The sequence below is a fragment of the Fusarium verticillioides genome, chromosome 10, assembly GCF_000149555.1.
Source record: "Fusarium verticillioides 7600 chromosome 10, whole genome shotgun sequence".
Lineage (NCBI taxonomy): Eukaryota > Fungi > Ascomycota > Sordariomycetes > Hypocreales > Nectriaceae > Fusarium > Fusarium verticillioides.
Window position 1 is genome coordinate 2,246,649 of NC_031684.1, and position 15,361 is coordinate 2,262,009.

Below are 15,361 nucleotides of genomic sequence, written 5' to 3' on the forward strand. Positions count from 1 at the left end.
TCTGCTTATTATCTTGACAGCCATTCTTGGCACAACAGGGCTCGCTCACTATGCTCAGATGGATGCCAGACTGTGACGGGGAAAGCCAGGAATGGCAGGAAGGGGATTCAAGATGGGCTTGTCTTATCGCCAATTTCGGGATCACTGCCGGACCCAAATTATTGACGATAGCCTCGAAACTTGACGGAACTACCCCAGAGTGAACGGTAGCTTTATCATATGTACCAGATTGCCGGGCACGGTCTAGATGCCTCGTGTGTATATATAAATTCATTCACGTCGTGATTGATCTGTCTACTTGTTGCTCTCCCTTCTTCAAGCTGCCGTCCACCTCACCCTTTCTTCACTGCTTTTAACCATCTCACCACAACAATGACGATCGAGACAATGTTGTCTGAGGAAAAGTCCCAGTCTTCTGACAACAGGAACAATGGCTCTATCAAGGTCGGAATTTCATCCGGTGAAGTCGACCTAGAGTCACGTGAAGTCTTCCGAACTGGCGATGACGTCCTCGACTTCAGGACCGTCAGTTGGCAGCGGGCGACCATTATGTTCTGCAAGATCAACTTTGCCATGAGCATTCTTGCTATTCCTCAAGCAATTTCAACAGTCGGTGCTGTCGGCGGGTCTCTCATTCTTGTTGGATTCACATCTCTCAATGTCTGTAAGTAGGAGTCATATATTTTCATAGTTACTTTCTTCAATTATGCTGACCAGCCTCTAGACACTGCTCTTATCCTAGGTGATTTCCGCAACAGACATCCGGAATGCCATAGTACGTTATTCGACACTCGCTGGAGCCCAACGGAAGAGGCCCCTGACTAACATCTGCGTCTAGTGCTGGCTGATATGATGGGCTTGATTTGGGGCATGGTTGGCCGTGAACTAGTCGGTGTTCAAATAATCGTCCTTCAGATCCTCATCACCGCAGGCGGCGTCGCCACAACAGCCGTCGGCCTTAACGCGTTATCAAATCACTCCCAATGTACCGTCATCTTTGGCCTGGCGAGCGCGATTCTCGTCACGGCCTGCTCATCTGTGCGTACGTTCTCCAAGCTCGGCTGGATCACTTGGTTTGGCATGATTACCTTTACCGTTGGAGTTCTCGTCTTTACTATTGCTGTTACCCAGCAGGATCGGCCTGCAGCAGCATCACCAACTGGTGACTTTGACCTCGGTTGGACCGCTATCGCCAACCCTGGCTTTGTTGTAGGCATGGTCAGCTCTGCGAACCTCTTTATTTGCACCAGCGGCTCCTCTATGTTCCTTCCTGTTATCTCTGAGATGCGTCGACCTCAGGACTACCGTAAAGCTTGTCTTTGGGCTGGCCTCATTGTCGGCATGCTCTATCTTGTTCTGAGCCTTGTTATCTACCGCTACTGTGGAACTTGGCTGTCTGTTCCTGCTTTTGGCAGCGCTGGGCCTCTCTTTAAAAAGATCTCGTACGGAATTTCCCTACCCGGTCTAATCATCGGTGTTGGTATATATCAACATGTTGCGGCAAAATACGCCTTTGTCCGTCTTCTCAGAGACTCAGATCATCTCCAGAAGAATACTTTCACCCATTGGGGCACATGGCTTGGCATCAATTTTGCCTTTGGTACAGCTGCCTTTATTGTCGCCGAGGCCGTACCTATTTTGAATTATTTGCTTGGCCTAGCTGGTGCTCTCTGTGCTGCCCCTTTCAGTCTGATCTTTCCATGCCTTCTCTGGATGTATGACTTTAAGGGGTACAGATCTGGCACGCTCATACAGAGGGCTCAGTACACTATACATGTCCTTATCGCCTTGATCGGTCTTTACATGGTCGCTGGAACTGCGTAAGTCCCATTTTGTTTTCTTCTTGATCGTAACACGGCGAACTAACAATGTGTCCCAGCTATGCGGTAGTCGTTGCCATCAAAATGGCTTTCCAGAGTGGAACGATTGCGCGAGTATTTGACTGCGCTGACAATTCCGGTTCTGTCTGAGCAGTCGAATCTATCTTTACGCGGCGAAAAAGCAAGCGTTTGTCCAAGTTTGTTCGAGATTGTACTTTGAAAATTTGGTAAAGTGAAGGAAGCAAAGACTAGTGGTTGGATTTATAAGGAGCCGTTTGGACATCAACGGCAATGACAATACTTACTAATGCGAATTCTTAAACATACATACCACTGAGGATAATAGACTGCGCAATACTTTCTTTCGCACTTGTGTTTGTATTTTCTCGATTACCACTCTGAGGCCCCTCCCAACATCCACATCAGTTTCATGTTGTCAGCGTCAAAGTGAGGTTCACATTCTCAAGTGTTAAAATTGGCTGGATGACATCATCGATTTCATTTGAATGCGACTCCTAATCTATCTATTCACTTTCACAATCCCGACTTGAAAACATCATCAAAATTGCGTAATTCCCTACTGCCAAAGTCCTCGTAATACGCCTTGGCTCGGGACGAGCAGCGATGAGCAGCTTCAAGACGACCGCTTGTGTTCGTAGGTTTTCCTGAAACTTGAATTACCCCACACCATTTCGAAATCTGGGGTCATCGGCTACCTCTTACCCGAAGATAGCCAGAGTTCCCGACGGTGGCATTTCTTTACCTATCCTAGGGACGGATCAAGATAAATAAATCGAGAATGTAGATAACGGCTTGCTGAGCCAATAGGCCTTCAAGACAATAACGTTGTATCGCTTACAGTAGCTGAACGTGGAGAGGTAGCGTTATTTAGCAAACCTAAACAGCTCTATCCTTCCCTGAGCTTAGTGCTCGTCGGCAGTCGGACCCTGAAATGATTGCCTATCCGGATAGGTCGGCAAAGCATCCCGTTGGCTCAGATCTGGGTTGCCAAGTTACATCCAGTTGTTTCGCTTTACCGCGTTATCTCAGGATCTATCCGTAACTTCTTCAGTTCCCTCAGAACCCTATCACAAATGCGGGGTAGGAACCGACCCTAACGGACGGTCTAACTTGACGAAAGCGGGGACTAGCATGTGAGTACCGTAGACTAGGCTAGAGTATTGTTCCCTGACTATCAAACTCTGATGGCTGATAGATAAGACATCATATATTGATACAGAAAGAGTTCACTCCCCTCACGGCTGAGCATACATTTACCAGCCAAATCCTTCTCTCATCTTCTCAGATCCGATTCGTCCAAGACACAAAGGCCTTTGGTGCTTGCGTTTTTTTTCTTCACTATTCATCGACGTCACTACGCTACAATGCTCACCTCACCACTCCGCCAAGATCATCTCGTCCCGGAGACATTAATGGCGGACGCAAGCCCCATCATCCGTCCTGAGACGCCTCCAGACTTGCATATCCCAGATTCGCAGGCCACTGTGAAGGTGTCAATCATTGATACCACTAGTTATATGAGCAACTTTCCCATGTGGGCTTTCCTCGACCCATTGATGCCTGGGCACGAGGAGATGAAAGGTTGCGACTTTTCCTTTATTATTGAACATCCCAAGAGTGGCAACAAGTATGACACTTTGCTCTTTGATCTTGGTGTCCGCAAAGACTGGGAGAATTTACCGACACCATTTGTCCAAGGTATCAAGGCAGGGGGTTGCAAGATTGAGGTGCAAAAAGATGTCGCCACTATTCTGAAGGACAACGGGAGAGACTTGTCTGAGGTGGGAGGTATTATTTGGTCTCACTGGCACTTTGACCATGTTGGTGATGCCCAGACATTCCCAGGCACAACAGATGTCATCGTCGGACCCGGGTTCAAGAAGGCCCACGTCCCAGCCTGGCCTACAGATCCTGAGTCTCATATTGACGAAAAGGCATGGCAAGGTCGCACACTGCGCGAAATTGACTTTGCTGCGGAAGAAGGAAAAGGCCTGAAGATCGGCCAATTTGATGCTCTCGACTTCTATGGCGACGGAAGCTTTTACGTCCTAAACACTCCTGGTCACACCATCGGCCATCTTTCCGCCCTTGCTCGAACAACAGTTGATCCCCCAACCTTTATCTTCATGGGCGGAGATATCGCACACCAAGGAGGAGAGTTCCGGCCAACACCATACATGCCTCTTCCCGCCGAGATCTCGCCCAACCCATTCAACCGCATTTTACCACGCCCAGCGCTTACATGCCCTGGAGAGATCTTTGTTGAGATTCATCGTAACAAGAGCCGCACAGAGCCCTTTTTCGACCCGACCACCGCCGAGGGCGCGTGGCATCACTGTGCTCACGAAGCGAAACGCAGCATCGACAAGCTGACCGAGTTCGATGCTTACGAGAACATTTTCCCTGTCATTGCGCATGATAACAGCTTGTATGGCGTTATCGATGTTTATCCAAAACCAGCAAATGATTGGTTTGCAAAGAGTTGGAAGGACAAGACCAGATGGGGTTGGCTCAATGAGTTCGACCCTAGTTTTGCAGGATTGGCCAAGGCTAGTGAACCATGATATTTGAGCGTTTGTTTATATAGAATTTTGTCGCGCTTTCATTCGCGCTGCATGATTATTGGCGGTCGTATTTTCCTACAATATGGGAGTCTTGGGGCTACTGAAGGATTACACGTATTAGCAAGGTCGCTGATTTCGATGGAAATAGTAACGATAGCCAAAGGTTCATCTCTACAGTTAGCTTTGCCGATAAAGTCTCTGAGCCCTCGATATAAGGGATTGTTTCCCATCTCGATATAATGCTTAGGACAACTGCGATCCGTTAGATCCCAGGGACAGCGACTTGGTACAGGGATTACGTACACTATAATTGCTAAGCTACTCAAGTACCCTAGTTCGTTTCCCGTAGCTATCTCCGATCGTTACCGTTATCTCAACAGGCCAACTCTGCCGCTCTTTCTTATCTAATCTTGAAAGCTGCGGATTATTCTTATTACCGAAGCAACGATATTAAACCCAAGCCTACTCCCCGAGCGTACCGGCTACTCCCCGAGCTCCGTATTAGACTCCTCGTTATCAATCACATCGATAAGGATTTATACAAATTATGCGGATTTATGCATTGCAGCATTTCTTTATCCGAATGCGTATAGCGCAAAACGTATTTTGTGCTTACTGTATCTGATCTTACCCAACATCTCTTTCAGCAAGCTATCCGCCCAACTTCACAGGACAATTCTAGCCATTTACAAGTCCCGGATCTATTTATCTTAGACGACATCTAAGCAAATACCAAATCCATGAGAACTCTGTTGCATCATGTTTATACTGATAAATCTTCGTTATTTCATGTGTTTCATCTATTTACTGATGGATAGAGTGCAAGCCAACCCAGTCTTACCCAGTTGCCGAATCATTCCCGAGCAAGCCAAAAGTCGAGCCACTCAATGAATCCCTTGAAATGCTGCTCCTTGGCCCACAGCTCGTAAGGGTCCGTCAGACGCGTTCGTGACTGGTTAAGTCTGTTAGCCTACCTCTTGTTACAGCAATCAATGATAATGTTGAACTTACCGCAAAGCCGTGACCGACGTGTGAGAAGACTTGCATGTTGAACCGTTGCTGCTTCTCTGTGCATATCTCGATCACTCTTGTGCGAGCCTCATTTGAGAAGAGCTTGTCAGTGGCCGGAACAGAGAAAGCAACGGGAGCTGTTTGCCGTGCATTAATTAGCCATCAGAATTCTCACAAACCATCATCTTCATCTCGAAATGATCGCATCTTACCCTTTGACTTCTGCACATGACTCTCGTTCACAAAAGATGGGTGGGCAATGGCTCCGGCAGAGCAAATGCCGCCATCAGACAATTGCTGTAACACAATTCGTGCGCCCCAGCTACGCCGAAATGAATCAGCACGCATTCATTCAACAACAGGTCAGCAGACTCACCAGTATCCTATGCAGCCAAACTTGACCTTGCCGTCATTGCCGTACTTGGCCTTGATGTTCTTTACCCACTCGCGGGCAATCTCCTCTGAGGGAAGAAGGTGTTTGGCGGACCAAGCCGCCAGGTCAAAGTTTGGGTCGTTCAGCGGTGAAGCGCTATACTTTGTCACCGCATCCTATATTTCAAAGCATATGTATCAATAGATTGCCCTTTGATAGAACACTGTGAAGTCCACGTACTCCGAGAAAGTAGTCGACACCGAGTGTAAGGTATCCACAAGCAGCGTAGGCATCCATCATCAACTTGCTGTTGATATGTAGCCCGAAGGCATCCGGGAAGAATAACAACACATTCCCGTTGGTGAATTTGGGGTCGGGTTTGGCGACGTATGTATCGACTCCTTCAATCTGGATGATGCTTCCCGTGGGCTCACCCCTGTGAAAGTCACCTTTGAGACAGCACAAGTCAGCTGGCTTGGCCAGCACGGGGTCATTGATGTCTGCCATAATGGGTGCTATTGCTGAGTCGACTCTAGAATTGATCCGGCGTATATTCGAGTTAAGATGTATGACAAGTAGCCTCGGAGCTCCAACTCATAATGCTGGCAGATAAGCTGAGCTCATGTCGGTCTCGGCGGGTATATCGGCTTCTATCCGGGAGCGGAGCCGATGAAGGGCCGGACGCCAATTCATGGACCGACATTTGCGGCTACGATTTGGAGCCGGAGATAATCAGCAACTAAGCCTATGTTCCTCGGGGAGATGGGAGAGCATTATAAGTAATTCTATGTAAATGGGTCATTCATTCGTTCAATATCAGACACCAGCATACCTCTCACATTTCTCACGGTCAGGTTCATTGCGGACACTTGTCGTTCTACTCTAGTTGGCTATTGGGCTCTCAAATAAGTACTGTCTGAGTGCAAGATGCCACGATCGTGGACTGATATTGTCGCTGAGAAGCGCGCAATACGCGATGAGAAACTCACAAAGTGCTACGGTGAAAATGTACCCTCTGATCCTCGCATCATCGCTGCCAAAGACATCCAAGCCTTGACAAAGCTACTAGAAGCCCGGAACGTTACAGCCGAGGCCGTTGTCCTTGCTCACATAGCCAAGTAAGAGCTCCATCGCAAGAAGGACACAGCAAATGTCTTTGCTTAACTAACCCTTGTGCTAGAGCCAAAGAAGCCCATCAGAGAGTACGCCTCATGTCATGAAAGAGCTTGCCGAGAGATATGCTAATAAAGTGGTAGACAAACTGTCTAACAGAAATATGCTTCGATGAGGCCCTGGAGCATGCCAGGGAGCTCGATGCGTTTCAACAGGAACATGGGCGGCTGAAAGGTCCCCTCCATGGTGTCCCGGTTTCACTCAAAGACCAATTTAATCTCAAGGGCCTCGATTCAACACTAGGCTATGTTGGCCGCGCTTTCCATCCCGCTGCCTCGGATTGTGTCTTGGTCAAGGTGCTTAAACAGCTTGGCGCTGTCATTTTGGCCAAAACAAATCTGCCGCAGTGTATTCTGGTAAGTAGAAACATCGCGAGTTTAGCCTCAACTAAACAAACTAACTGTAAGCAGTGGGGAGAAACAGATAATCCACTTTGGGGCCTGACCACACACCCAATGAACCCCGAGTATACCCCAGGTGGCTCCTCTGGAGGCGAGGGTACTCTCCTGGCGCTCAATGGCTCAATGCTAGGTTGGGGAACAGATATTGGCGGTTCTATCCGCGTTCCGTCTCACATGAACGGTTTATGGGGCTTTAAACCAAGCGTAGGCAATTCTTGTCTCAGACCAGCAACTACTTGTACAGAAATTGCTAACAGAACCAGAGTGGAAGGTTTTCCTACGAAGCCGTGGCGGTCTCCCAGGATGGACAACAACAGATACCCTCGGTCGTTGGCCCTATGGCAAGAACCCTAAGCACTATTACATTGGCTTCGAAAGCCATGATAGAAGCTGAGTGTTGGAGACTTGATCCTCAGCTGCCTCCTATGCCATGGAGAAAAGACGTCTTCCAGGAATATCTGCAAAAGCCGTTAGTTATTGGAATTATGGTAGATGACGGAACGGTAAAGGTTCATCCGCCAATCGAAAGGGTGTTTAAAGAATTCTGCAAGAAGTTGGAGGCAGCTGGGCACGAGCTCGTACCCTGGGATACATCTCTCAACGCTGACTGCATCAAAATCATGGTAAGAGCAACTCCCCTTGATGGCCATACTCCTATGCACGTACTAATACCTATAGGATGAGCATTACATAGCTGATGGAGGCGAGGATATTCGACGCGATATGGCTGCAGGGGGCGAGCCATATATGCCCCATGTCCAAAACTTGGTGGATCGTGGCTCTGCGATATCAGTCTACGAATATTGGCAACTAAACAAGAGGAAGAAGGCTACACAAGCAGCCTATAACACGATGTGGAACGCGACGAAGTCGTCGTCTGGCAAGCCCGTTGACGTTCTCCTTGTGCCTACTATGCCGCACACTGCAATTCCGCACCGCACACTCCGGTATCCCGGCTACACGAAGCTGTTTAACATGCTCGACTACAGTGCGCTATCTTTCCCAGCAGGTACGGCTTTGAAGGCTCTAGATTCTGTCTGTACTGGGGAATATGAGCCTCGAAATGCTGCTGATGCTTGGAACTGGAGCTTGTACGACATTGAGAAAATGGACGGTTATAGTGTTGGTCTACAGATTGTGGGTCGGCGGATGGAGGAAGAAAAGGTTTTGGGGGCTGCTCATCAGGTCCAACAGCTGTTGTAGATATATTCTTATAAATATATGCTTAGTACTCTCGATCTATTAAGCTCTATAATTCCAAACTCAGAAGTGCCTTCTGCTCGTCACGATCCTTAAGCAGGGTATCCGACACTGTGCTCCTACTCATGGAGAAGAGGCGGGGAGCATCCGGGTTCGCTCGGGTACTCAAGGACCCTCATACCCACTCAGCTTACCTTATCGTGGCCCAAAGGAACTAGCTCATGGACGATTTTCGCTTTCTTGAGGTAAGACTTTATGCGCTGCGCAACAATAATTCCACGAGTAAAAGCAGAGACAGATCCACCTCGAGGAACCTGTTCTTTCCCCGTTGGACGTTTGACCTGTCTCCCAATGGTTCGGGTCAAGCTCAACTATAACTCGGACAACCGGGCCCATGCTGTCCAGTCATTCCCCGGCGAGACGAGCATACCATGTCTACTCAAAAGGGAAACGTCGTATCCACGCAGGCACGACACTTTCCTCGAATCGGCTGTAGGAATAGCATTTCTGATTCCCATATTCTGTCTTGTTTGACTCTTGTGCAAAAGCTTGTTGGAAGGGAAAAGCACAATCGCTAGTCTATCTAGGTTGCGAGCTCAATGGCTGGCGGATGCCTGTGGCCATCAAAGCCCATCATCTGTCCACTCAGTTACAACCAGAATATGTGACAACAAGGATACGACACGCGATGAGATCAGCATTGAAGCCGGTCCTGCAAGCACCGCTGGCGATCTTCTAGAGAAGACATGCGATAAATCGGCCTCTAATACCAACCAGCTCCGCGTCAGTCCATCACGAGAGTCTATCAGGGCCAAGAGTAGCGAGTTTACAAAATCACTCAAGCACTACCTAATCGAGCCTCTGAGCGTCCTTATGCTTTTACGCTTGCCGCCAGTCTTTCTCACAGTATTAATCGCCATTGCATCTTGTTCCGTCTACATCCTCAACATTGCCATCGAATCCGGTTTTGCTGACTCCCCGTACAACTTCAACCAAACAACTGTAGGATTGGCATATATGAGCACCGGGATAGGGTACATTCTTTCGTCCATGGCCGGTGGCCGCTGGATGGATTCCATCATGGCAAGGGAGGCTCGCAAGGTTGTCAGATCTGATTCGCACGGTAAACTTATTTCCTTACCAGAAGACCACATGAAGGAGAATGCTTGGGTAGCCAATACCTTGTATCCTCTCTCATCACTATGGTTTGGATGGACAATGTACTACGGGGTGCAGTTCATGGTACCTATCAGCGCGCTTTTCGTCTTCGGTTTCACCTTGATGCTTCACTTCGTAAGTCCAGTCCAGAGACTCTATTCCTCAGTAACGCCCGCAATAAGCCGCCATTGTAGGCTTTATAAATGTTGAAACTAATTTCTTTCACCTAGACTCTCGGTACAACAATGCTCACGGAGTTTGTGCGTAAACGTAGCTCTGCCGGCGTCACTGTCAACAACTTCGTTCGAAACATCTTGAGCTGCGTCGGCACTATAGTTGCCGCCCCATGGATGAAGGGTGTAGGCTTGCGCTACATGATGACAAAATTATGTATTATTTGCTTACTGTTGGGCTCCTTGGGGATTTGGCTCATTACTAGGAATGCGCAAAGATGGAGAGGGACACTGGATAAGGCCCTAAAGGAGATGGATTGAGGTAGGAAGAAAATTAATAGATGTAATTCTGTAATGCAATCGACACTTATAAGTGTATACTTTGTGGTCATAGATGTTTCTGTTATGTGGACCTTGAAATTGTGTTAGGTGCTCTAGAGTTATTTTGTTGCTCTATCCTGCCGACAGTCGTCTACTACTTGACCAGATTCACATCCTTGAGATATTCTCTAAGCCCAGTCATCTGAATCCCCCTCGCCATATTCACTGTCCCCTCCCTATCCCAAGCTACGCCCTTACCAACAGCAAAAGTAGCCTTGTATTCCGCCACAGGCCGACCCTCTGCAAGCTGCTTCTTCAGCGTCTCCATATCCCAAAGCTCTCTTCTGAAAGTACCTTCTCCGAACCGCTCGTCTACCAGATCCGCGATCTCCTTGTATGATAGCGTATCGCCGGCAATATGGACGACCTCGTTTGCGATTCCTCGTGGGTCGAAAACTATATCTGCCGTTACTCTGCCGATATCTCGTGGTACAGTGACGGTGATCTTGGTGTCCCAGGTTCCCAGCCCGCGAGTGACTTTCTGCTCGAGATTAATGACCCCAAAGTCCGTTAGGAACAGGAAACTCATGAATAGTCCTGTCGACACGATGGTCCACTCGGTCTTGTTCTGCGCCCTGAGCTTCTTCCGGATGTTGATCTGCTCGTCAAACCGGTCCTGATCGCTGCCCGTTCCAATGGCGTCGTAGTCCATCCCAAACTGCCACGGGAAGTATCGCTTTACGCCTGCCTCAAACACGGCATCTGCTAGCTTAGTTTGCGTACCAAATGGGCGGCCCATGCCGTTGCAGGAGATGATGGTGTCGTAGTTGCGGAAGATGGCAGCAAGCTCAGAAGTAGAAGACTCGACGTCACCGGGCTGCGGTGTGATACCGAGACCTTGAAGGTGCTCGATCTGCTTTTTCTTTTCTGGAGCTGTTGAATTGATGGACGACGGACGCAATAAGACCGACAGCTTGGCGTTGGCCCTCGAAGGATGCTTTGCCAATGCCTCTAGAATGGCAGTACCTAGCTCGCCAGCTCCCAGCACAAGAATGTTATCACTCATTGTGATGCGGTTGTTTTTCTCAACAAGATTGAATTGACAAGAACTTGATTTGGTTAAGAGGGAGAGGTCATACACCAAGTCGTTTAAGATCTTCTATACAAGCAATGGATTGGAAATACAACCTCATACTCTAGAGAAAACAAATAATCGGACTCTCGGACTTAGTGGTTATTAGTCTCCACTCATATATTTATTTTGTGGAGGAGCGCGTCACTATTTTCGCGGTTTCGGGGAACAGTCGGCAAGGTTCAGGATAATAAAAGCTAGCATATGAAAGCTCTACCACGCCTCGACTTACTGTAGTATCTCTAAAGCATATTGCTTTTAAGTTTTTAAAATACAAGCGATAAATTAATTTAAGATTAATAATTAACTATTATTTATAAATAAACTCTTTTCTTTTTAATAAATAAAGTTACTTGCCCTTAGTCTAGTTAGCTATATTAAAAATATATTATATTAATATTAACTAACTTTTATATATATATAGCTATTATAGAAAATAATATATAAAAAAAGAATACTTATAAACTATTAAGTAAAAGCCTATTTTATAAATTAAATAACTTATTTTTTTTTAATTATTATTAGCTTTATTTAAGGCTATTAAGCTTTTAACTTTAAGAATAAAGGCTTAAATAGTAAAGCCCTTATAGTAAGCTAGAATTATAAGAGTTAATATTAATTAAAGTTTATTTACCTTAAGTAGCGCAATTACTGCCTTAATTAAGTAATATAAGTATTGCCTCTTAGTAGCTATATTAACTTTTTTCTTTTACTTTAGCTAAAAGATCTTTAATTAACTTTTATAATATATTAGGCTTAATATATCTATTATAAAGTATATCCCTTAACTTATTAATTATAGTTATTAATATTTATTATAGCTATTATTATAATACCTGCTATTTATAATAGCCTATAGGCTAATTAAGCTTACTATATAACTAATTTAAATCTTATTAATATAATTAAATTAGTCTTAAGTTAGGTTAATAGTTATAAATAGTAAAAGCTATATATAATAGCTATAGTTATTATAAAAAGTTTCTTATTAAAAAACTAATCTAGTTTAATTAAAATAGCTATTTTTAACTATATTTTAATTTAGTTTATTAATCCTTTATATAAATCTAAGTCTCCTAGATTATATAATAATACTAAACTAACTAAAAGAAAAGCTATTATAGCTAAAAGACTTAAAAAAAGCTATAAAGTAAAGCAGGACCTTTATAACTAATTAAGCTACTTTCTATACTGCCTTTAAAGGCCTAAAGTTAGCTAGGTATAAAGAGTAGCTTATAAATATAATTATTAAAGCTATTTATATAGTTTATATCCTTTTAATTATATAGAATTAAAGTATATTTATAAATAAAGTTAAGTAAAGACAGGGTAATAGCAGGGTTTAAAGGTTTAAAGGAATAAGATTAACTTTTAAGTAAGTTAATTAACAGAAGTTAAATTAACCTGAAGTTAATAATAACTAGCTCTATTAATTAAATATATATGCCTAGGCATATAACTAACTGCTTTTATATTTAAATTATAGATAAAGTAAAATTAATAAGAAAACAGTAGTTAAACTAGGAAAATAACTTATTATAAGCTACTAGTTTTAGAAAGATATTTATTTAAATATATATATATATATATATATATTTTATCTAGAGAGCTATATGCCTTAAAAGATTTCTTTTTATAATATAAAATATATTAAGCTAAAAAAATTTAAATATATTTATATATTAAATATAAAATACTATTAATAAAAAGAAAAATTAGTTATTTATAATATAAAATTAAGCTTTTTTATTAAAATATAGTTTTTATAAATATATTAATAAACTATATATAATATAGTTAATAAGTAAATGCTTTAAATAAGTAAGTACTTTAAAAATCCCTTAACTTTATATTTAACTATTTAATTAATTCTTTTTTAACTATATAGTATATTATAGTTTTTAAAAAAAGCTAAAATCCTTTTTACCTTTTAAGCCTTTTAAAATAACTTAAAATTAAATCTTTAGTATATTATAAATATTTATAAAGCTAACTACTTTACTTTATATTATTACTAAAATAGTATTTAATCTTAATATAATTTTATTTTAAATTTATAAAAACTATTAAATTTAAAGAAATAAATAATAGTTTAATTTATTTTTAATTTAGATTTATAAAGATTTCCTTTATAATTATATTTTATAAAGAAAATAGCTAATTCTTTATTAACTAACTATAATATATTACCTATTAATAAGTACTAGGCTTATAACTTTATAAAATAATAACTAAAGCTAAAGATATATTTATTTTAAAAATATAACTATTAAAAAGCTAAATATAAAGATTTAACTATTATTTATAAATAGTTTAAGCTTATATAAAATATAATTATAAAGTATAATATTTATTTAAATAATATTTAGAACTTTAATAAAATAGGGTTTATAATAGGCTTTATAATAGCTAAAATAGCTATTATAGGCTTAAAAAGGTAAAAAAGATTAAACTTAATATAGCTTAAAAACTAAAAATAGATTATAGTAATTATAATAATTAATATAAAGAGTTAATTAATTTTACTATTTATTATTAATTTAAGCTAATATTACTTTATTAATTAATATTAAAAATATAACTTTTATTTAATTAAATTATTATAATAAGCTAAAATAAGTAAATAAATAATATATTAAGTCTTAAGTAGCTAAAATACTTTAATTAATCTATAATTAACTAATTAGCTAATTTTTATTATTTTTTAATTTTTAACAATTATAAAAATTACTATTTTATTAAGTTTAAGAGATATTATTAAAATTATAAAATTATTATATTTTATATATTTATTTATATATTTTACTTATTTTAGCTTTTTAATATTAAATACTTTATAGTATTAAAAAAGGCTTATAGTTAAAAAATAAATTATTTAATTAAATACTTTATTTTTTATTTTTTTTAGTTACTATTAGCCTTATTTAGGGCTATCTAGCTTTTAACTTTTTATATAATAGCTTAAATAATAAGGCCCCTATAGTAAGCTAGAATTATAGGAGTTAATATCAGTTAAGGTTTATCTGCCTTAAGTGGCGTAATTGCTGCCTTAACTAAGCAGTATAAGTACTGCCTGCAGGTCCCTCGGCAGCTGTGTTGACCTTCTTCCTTCACCCTAGTCAAAAGACTAAGACAATACCGGGCCTGGTGCACCCATCACACTGTTAGTTACAGTTGCTGACATCTATCATAGCCACTGTCGCGACGCTTCGCAACAGCCTGCAGGGTAATCAGGCCTATCGTACAACCAATCATGACCTTATTGATGTAATTGAATCAGTCCTAGGTCAGGCTAACGGTTATAAATGCCAGAAGCTGCATATAATAGCTGCAGCTATTATAAAGAACTTCTTATTAAGGAACCAGTCTAGCCTAATTAAGATAGCTATTTTTAACTATACCCTGATTTAGTTAATCCTTTATATAGATCTAGGTCTCCTAGGTTATATAATAAGGCTAGACTAGCTAAAGGAAGAGCTATTAAAGCTAGGGGACCTGGAAAAAGCTATAAGGTAAGGCAGGACCTTTATAGCTAACCAGGCTACCTTCCTTACTGCCTTTAGAGGCCTGAACTTAGCTAGGCACAAAGAGTGGCTTATAAATATAATCATTAAGGCTAATTATATAGTCTATATCCTCCTGATTGTATGAAGTTGAGAGTAAAGGCAGGGTAATGGCGGGGTTTAAAGGTTTAAAGGAATGAGGTTTACTTTTAGGTAGGTTAGTTAGCGGAAGTTAAATTTACCTGAAGTCGATGATGACTCTATTAATTGAATATATATGCCTAGGTATATGACTAACTGCCCTTATATCTGAACTATAGATAAAGTAAAATTAATAATAAAACAGTAGTTAAACTAGGGAAAATTATATTATAATTAAATATTATTTTAATAGTAATATAAGTGCTTTTTATTAATTTTATAATTCTTTATAATATATTAAATATTAAGTTTAAAGTTATTTTAAAAGGCCTAAAGTATAAAAAGGGTTTTAGCTTTATTAAAAGTTAAG

The 15,361-nt window shown here is 41.5% G+C and overlaps 5 protein-coding genes across 5 annotated transcripts; 3 read left to right on the plus strand and 2 right to left on the minus strand.

Moving 5' to 3' along the window:
* Window positions 1-372: 372 nt before the first annotated feature.
* FVEG_08292 (hypothetical protein) lies at window positions 373-1,970 on the plus strand (the record flags this gene model as incomplete). Its single annotated transcript, XM_018897184.1, has 4 exons — window positions 373-664; window positions 725-775; window positions 839-1,820; window positions 1,880-1,970. 4 exons carry the CDS (start codon window positions 373-375, stop codon window positions 1,968-1,970), a joined length of 1,416 nt encoding a protein of 471 aa, XP_018754771.1.
* Window positions 1,971-3,079: 1,109 nt separating this feature from the next.
* On the plus strand, window positions 3,080-4,613 carry FVEG_08291 (hypothetical protein). The gene has a single exon (XM_018897183.1). The coding sequence runs from the start codon at window positions 3,206-3,208 to the stop codon at window positions 4,403-4,405; it is 1,200 nt and encodes a 399-aa protein (XP_018754770.1). The 5' UTR covers window positions 3,080-3,205; the 3' UTR covers window positions 4,406-4,613.
* A 645-nt stretch (window positions 4,614-5,258) lies between these two features.
* Window positions 5,259-6,296, minus strand: FVEG_08290 (hypothetical protein; the record flags this gene model as incomplete). Its single annotated transcript, XM_018897182.1, has 5 exons — window positions 5,259-5,357; window positions 5,417-5,553; window positions 5,629-5,738; window positions 5,793-5,965; window positions 6,030-6,296. The coding sequence occupies 5 exons, from the start codon at window positions 6,294-6,296 to the stop codon at window positions 5,259-5,261; spliced, it is 786 nt and encodes a 261-aa protein (XP_018754769.1).
* Window positions 6,297-6,716: 420 nt separating this feature from the next.
* FVEG_16285 (hypothetical protein) lies at window positions 6,717-10,215 on the plus strand (the record flags this gene model as incomplete). Its single annotated transcript, XM_018905535.1, has 8 exons — window positions 6,717-6,907; window positions 6,970-6,991; window positions 7,046-7,318; window positions 7,373-7,567; window positions 7,627-7,986; window positions 8,042-8,500; window positions 9,341-9,856; window positions 9,952-10,215. 8 exons carry the CDS (start codon window positions 6,717-6,719, stop codon window positions 10,213-10,215), a joined length of 2,280 nt encoding a protein of 759 aa, XP_018754768.1.
* An 87-nt stretch (window positions 10,216-10,302) lies between these two features.
* Window positions 10,303-11,281, minus strand: FVEG_08287 (hypothetical protein; the record flags this gene model as incomplete). The annotated part of the gene is made up of 1 exon (XM_018897181.1): window positions 10,303-11,281. The coding sequence occupies one exon, from the start codon at window positions 11,279-11,281 to the stop codon at window positions 10,370-10,372; it is 912 nt and encodes a 303-aa protein (XP_018754767.1). The 3' UTR covers window positions 10,303-10,369.
* Between the last annotated feature and the right edge of the window lie 4,080 nt (window positions 11,282-15,361).

Excerpts from the sequence above, each read along its gene's own strand:
- FVEG_08291 (XM_018897183.1), top strand. The coding sequence starts at position 3,206 with ATGCTCACCTCACCACTCCGCCAAGATCATCTCGTCCCGGAGACATTA.